Source organism: Adiantum capillus-veneris, chromosome 3, assembly GCF_014529385.1.
Source record: "Adiantum capillus-veneris isolate H3 chromosome 3, ASM1452938v2, whole genome shotgun sequence".
Lineage (NCBI taxonomy): Eukaryota > Viridiplantae > Streptophyta > Polypodiopsida > Polypodiales > Pteridaceae > Adiantum > Adiantum capillus-veneris.
In genome coordinates, this window is record NC_140933.1 from 17,176,727 (window position 1) to 17,182,670 (window position 5,944).

Here is a 5,944-nt window from a genome sequence, read left to right on the forward strand (position 1 = left end):
GAAGCCTCCTAACCTTCGCATAGGACATAATGCGGATGCTGAGGGATCCAACAGGGCTGTTCTTAAATTAAACATAATTTCTTCAAACAGGGCTGTTCTTAAATTAAACATAATTTCTTCAAGAGCACATCAAAACACAGATGGTGAAAAACGCTAGAAAGTTCATCAAAGAACAGAGAAAGATTTTACATTTTCTGTATAAATGTGCTCTAAGCGGGAAAAAAAGTGCTTGTAATCATAACAGACACCAATTGTTAAAGGAAAAGACCCAGTAGGTATACATATCGCCAGGAATATCCAAATATATTGTAAGCCACTTGGTCGAGCTAAACGTGTGGCCGCTATAAATATCGATTTACAAATCTGTACCATGAGATGATAACTGCTTTGAAATACATGAAAAAGGTAAGCTTGGGATGAAGCCGTTGCTGAGCAAGCGGAAGAAATCGTTGCTGAGAGCATGCAGACAACAGCGGCCACACAATAAGAACAAAAAAAGCATCGCAGCCTGAATACTTGCCTCCAAAGAGGTTGCAACATGATGCAATCACAACTTGAACATTCTCAAAAGAGCAGGCAAGCATCACTTGTGAATGTGAGCTGTCAGAGGCCAACATGGCCTCAATGAGAAGAGTCAAACAAAATATAGCAGCATGTGAATGGAGAAGCCCTCGCGAATCGCATCATATTTCGGATGCGAAAAACTCCACATTTCCGTCCACGGAGGATCGAAAGACTGGAAACAGCCATCCATGCAGGCCCTGCAGCAACTTTTATCTGACACTTGAAACTTTGTGCTTCCTCTCAGCAAGGCTTGATAGAAAATCTGTGAAGACCTTTTCATAATCAGGCATTTTCCCATAACCTGCATAAGCCAAAATCTATAAACACCCAACCGGCTGATTCCAAACTGCTTGGCACAGAGTTAACTCTTTTAGTGCACAATACACAGTCTCAAAGTTTACAATACCTGGAAAGTAATTGATGTCGATCACATAAAAACGACTCCCCTTGCCACCCTCCCTGATCATATCCAAATTAAAAAGGCTCAAACCCTGAAAAACAACCCTTTCTCATTAATATTTGGGTATGCAAACATGTGTCACAAAACAACGTATTGTTGCAAAGATGCATCCTAGACATAATGTTACTTCGCTGCCTTTCTAACTTACCAATCTACCTCGCAGCTCTCTTGACAATGACTCTAGCATCTCTCTGGGTGGAAGCTCTGGCCCAACAAAACTCATCAAGATTAGACATTGCTCAATTTAAATGCAACAAGAGGTGTAACCCACTCGGGATTACGACGGTCACCTCTAACAATTGGATCAAGGTCTGCCCCATCGGCAGAGGCTGCTGCACAAGAAACTCGAGGGAAGGGGATGACACCACTTTTATTCACTTCATTTTCACGAACATCAGGTAGCGAAAATCTGCGAACAACTTTAATAATATGTCCAATGATATAAACCTTGAATAGGACACCACCTGCAAACACAGCCGCCTAGTTCAATGGGTAAGTATATCCAAAACCTTGAAACTGGACCTCACATCTGCCATCATATACATGCTGCAAAATGCCATGAGAACGAATAAGAAAACAAGATCTTCCACCGTGTACCATGATTTATAAATTCTTGAAGCACTAAAGGTGGTCGTAGCTCTGATAGACAAACTTCATTGAATGCCAGAGAAAGCGCATGAGAATTGGCCGTGCCATCAACAAACTTTGGTTTAGCAACTGCAAGCAAGAGACGAAAAAGCACATCAGGCAATTGTGCAATTTAACCCTAAACCAGAGTCATGAGCTGCTGTAAATTATAGAAGAGATACAAGGACTGGTTAAAGAAACCTCCAACCAAGGAAAAATACCTAGAGGAAACTTCAATCCGGCTCTGGCCACCTTTTCTGAAATGGACGTAGAATCATTGTCCACAACAAGCTGTTTTGGAATACCGACCTTACCTGTAGAATAAGAGTAGCAACAATAAGAAACAAGAAACCCACACTTCGGCACGGTTAGCAATCTCATAAGCCTTACAAACCTCGACAATGACGAAAATTTAATGCAGCTACTTCTTGGAGCATCGACTGCCTGTTATAGACTTTCTTAATGGCTTCTGGTGGATCAAGAATCAAGACCTCAGGATCCCTCAATTTGTAAGCCTGCCCCAAAACAGCCCACAGACTCATTTCACCACATATTCCTTCAGTAAGCCACCTTAGGATACAAGAGACCACAGTCACAATATGTCAAAGAGAGATTCATACCCGCAATTGCTGGTTCCAAGCCTCTGTTGTTAACTGAACAAACAAGAAAAATTTAACAAAAAAACCATCAATAAAACACCCAGAACGTATAGCAATCAATCATCCACATTCACCGTCATGACTAGAGGTAAAAAAAGGTTGATATACCCATAATGAACAAGGGAAACTTCCCTTTGATTTCACGACAGAGTAAGTAGTTCACTGCCAGAGCCAGCTCATAGTTCATACAGAAAATCATATAAGAGCCAGTTCACTTCACAAGAGGAGGGCCATTCACACTATCTCAGGGGATACAAAGCTAAAAGGTCATTACACTGCCCCTTGCTGAATGCCATCACTAAACAACTATGGCATAGTCCAACAATCATCCTGAACGCCAAAGAAAAATAAAGAGAGAAAAAAACAAAGGGCTTGGACAGTTTTTGGGCAATCAAAAAGCCACACCTATTTAACAGCAAGAGAGAAAAACTCACTTTGTGCAAAATAACATCAAATGGGCCTTGCTCTTCTAGAGGTCTACTGCGATCTATTGCAGCAAATGTGATCCCTTTGCTCCTGCAGATTAAACAAGTTCATTGTCATTGCAGACAGCTATGAAACTTAAAAACTGACATGAAAAATCTCATGCACCAAAACATTCAAAAACAAAAATTCATTGTGCACTTTCCTTTGGAAGCAAGGAAACATTAACATTAACACAGCAAAATAAGTGCAGCATAAAAAATCCATAAGCACTAATAGAAGGTTCAGAAAGCGGTAAAACAAACCGCTCATCATCAAAACAGCCCACCGAACCTCAGTTCTACCACACAAAGGCTGAGCTCAGCCTTCAAACTCCCACACATGCACTATCGATAGAGAAGAGAACTTTGTTGAAAGCAAGACACCCAAAACAGAATTACCCACACTTTGTGAGGAAGATAAGAAATATACCTTGCAAGCGATATAAGCGCAGGCTGCATGAAGCTCTGGGTCTTTTTAGCGGTGAGGGCATAACCAACAGTGAACTTTGAAGAGCTGGCCATAATGAAGGATGGAGACTGTGGCGAATCACCACACACGATCAGGTCTTCATGTTCAAAGTTTCTCAACAACTCACTTTCCTCACATTCACCACCACCTTCATGTTGAACAATCCTACTGCAGCTTGCAGGTGTTTGCGCCAACCTTTTCCAATCCAAACTGCTATCCTCCAGGTGCTGCCTATCTTGCCAGCAATGCTGTTGTTGCTCTCTACTTTTCTCTGCTGCAGAATGTGCATAGAAATGGCCCAGGCCTGCCCTTTTTAACCCTACACTCCATTCCACTTCTGAAACCCTAGAGCAAACAGCTATAGCCTCGCCTTCCAGCCTCATATCCTTTAAAAAACAAGAACCCCTTCAGAATATCTTCCCCTCAGATTTCACACGCGCTCTCTTTCTCGCTGAAGTTCAACCGAAAGCCCGTAGCATATGCCCTCCCGCTTTCACAACGTTGGATAAGACTCAGTATATGCCATTCTCTAGGACTCGAAATGTAAAGAAAAGAAGCAGTATATCCGCTGCAAGCAAAAAAGAACGACAGGAAAGGGGTTCCACTCTACAGGAAGAGCTTCACCAATGGTGGCCGGGTCGATGATTCGCGCTTCCTTGAGGGATATGCTGCTTGCTTTTGTCGAGATATACTCTCGCAGCGCCGATCTTCGAAATGGAGACCATATCTGGGAGCACTGAAAAGAAAGGAGAGCCCCACTTTGGAGATGATGGCGATTTCAAATGATAAGCAACAGAGAGCCGAAGAGCAAGCTTATAAGCGTGCAAGGAAGTGAAGCAAAAATGCGCAGTAGCGATAGAATAGGGAGAGGGAGGGCAAGAAACGGGCTCCTGAACAAGCTATGGCGATCTCAAATGATATCCCAGCCTTCTCTCTGGCTTTTATTTGTCTTACGCTCAACAAGGCCAGCTCACCCTCCTTCAAAGTCTTCCTTCATAAGGCCTTAGATTTGCATACTTAATTTAAGGCAAGATTTGGGCTCTCTGATAGAATTTGGGTTCTGCGTTTTTGGTACCAAGATGGCCAAATCATGGATATTGGCTCCATGGATGAAGAACAACATGAGTAGATGCCCTCAATTCTTTCATTCTCGTGATCCCCGAAGGCCATAGGCTATATAGCATAGGACTCTAGGTGGGTGGATTGATAAGTTTTTATTGCCAATGTCCATTTGATTTGCTAAGGGACCATCTAAACTTGATGAGTGGGCGATTTGGGTTCAATAACAGCCATGAGATGGCCAACTTTTGTTTACACAAGCGAAACCTATGAGAGCCCCTATGTAGTTGAATTATTTCACGCGCACAAATTCTATAGCTCTATTTCATATGTGCATTGTGCTTGCATCACAGATTATGTTCTCTTGCATTCGTTCGACTGACACTCAAAAGCTCGGCCTAGTTCGCATGTAGTGTGTGTATGTGTGTCTTCATGCACCCATACAAGCAAAAAATTGCTCTCAAATCAATGTAGCTTTCTTCAATTAATTTGATGATGGATTGCAACCATCCACTTCTTATCGTTCTTCTTACTTATTATTCATTCTTTGAGTGAACTTGAAATCGTCATTTTGTATTATTCAGCATCCGATACTATCAGGCCATGTATATATGCTAATTTCAAAGCTTGGCTCCCATAGTGCAAACAAGTGGTGGAAAAAAGCATAGGGCTTTTCAAATGTGAAATACAATATAGTCAATACACGAGTCATATGCCAAGCAACATTAGTGGAGGCTAACAACTATGTGTGACGTGAGTTACCAAAGTGAAGGTCCCACTGTGTGCCTCGCACAATCTCTAATTGGTTACTGATTGGGACCAAAGTTAGAGATGCATCTAGGCGTTGTAGGATTGTTCAACCCACCCCAATCCTAGCAACCCTTCTTGGATGCCAATGTGCCACACTGTCCTTTTATCCTATGGTATGGCACAATGTAGTGGCAAAGGGACTTGGAAGGCAAAAGAATAACAAATGCTCTAGAAATTCAAGATCCCTAAATCAAATCTCTTTTTCCATATGAAAATTATCTGCCTTTTTGTGCTCCCTCGTTCCATTCTCTATCTCCTACTATACGATATTACTGGTAACTCCTACAAAGAAAATACAATACATCAAAATATTCTCTCTTCCCTCGCTTTTCCATTCCTCATCGGCTCAACCCCCCCCTTCTTGCCCCTGCCTTGTGCAAACGAAGAGAAAAATGTGACCACGTCTGCTCTATTCCCTTCTCGTCCTACCTTGCGTGCATACATCGAGACATAGGTGCCCTACAAGGTTGCAGCACTACCTTGCCTTGACTTGCGCAGATCAAGACAACCAACACCCTGAGGTGTTAAGGCCTAGCCCTATGCAGATGAGAGAGAGAGAGAGAGAGAGAGAGAGAAGTCGTCCGCTTTGCCCTTGGGGACTCGCCTCGTGCGTGCACGCGCACTCACACACAGAGGTCGCCCGTTTTGCGAGGCTGAGAAAGAGACAGAGATCGAAAGGGAAAGCGCATCCTCCTAGTCTTCTAGTTTCCTTTTCCTCTTAAGTTTTAATTAACCTTTCCCTTCCACCTTCCACTAGTGAGCCAATTTTCGATTTTCTCACAGCTAGTAACTCCTACTTCCCTTAGTGTGTTCTTTGCCTTGCTTATGGGAC

The 5,944-nt window shown here is 42.7% G+C and overlaps 1 protein-coding gene across 3 annotated transcripts; it reads right to left on the reverse strand.

Annotated features, from left to right (window-relative positions):
* Positions 1–229: 229 nt before the first annotated feature.
* LOC147460545 (inositol-tetrakisphosphate 1-kinase 4-like) lies at positions 230–4,384 on the reverse strand. 3 transcript variants are annotated; one of them, XM_086507946.1, is made up of 11 exons: positions 3,392–4,384; positions 3,205–3,311; positions 2,745–2,826; positions 2,272–2,304; positions 2,046–2,166; positions 1,873–1,965; positions 1,622–1,741; positions 1,315–1,488; positions 1,173–1,228; positions 971–1,055; positions 230–865 (listed from the first exon to the last, which is right to left on the reverse strand). In XM_086507946.1, the coding sequence occupies exons 1-11, from the start codon at positions 3,530–3,532 to the stop codon at positions 774–776; spliced, it is 1,104 nt and encodes a 367-aa protein (XP_086364072.1). In that variant the 5' UTR covers positions 3,533–4,384; the 3' UTR covers positions 230–773. The 3 variants fall into 3 exon arrangements, with proteins under 3 accessions (XP_086364072.1, XP_086364068.1, XP_086364063.1); XM_086507942.1 differs by having other exon boundaries at positions 971–1,023; positions 3,205–4,379; XM_086507937.1 differs by having other exon boundaries at positions 3,205–4,377.
* Positions 4,385–5,944: the final 1,560 nt, after the last annotated feature.

What these genes read in the sequence shown, in the direction of transcription:
- LOC147460545 (XM_086507937.1), bottom strand. Translation starts at nt 3,626, where the DNA reads ATGAGGCTGGAAGGCGAGGCTATAGCTGTTTGCTCTAGGGTTTCAGAA. An exon ending in TTGATGTTATTTTGCACAAA is followed by an intron (nt 2,305 to 2,744) that starts GTGAGTTTTTCT and finishes TTGTTTGTTCAG; the next exon opens with TTAACAACAGAGGCTTGGAA. An exon ending in CCTTGATCCAATTGTTAGAG is followed by an intron (nt 1,229 to 1,314) that starts GTGACCGTCGTA and finishes TTGTTGGGCCAG; the next exon opens with AGCTTCCACCCAGAGAGATG.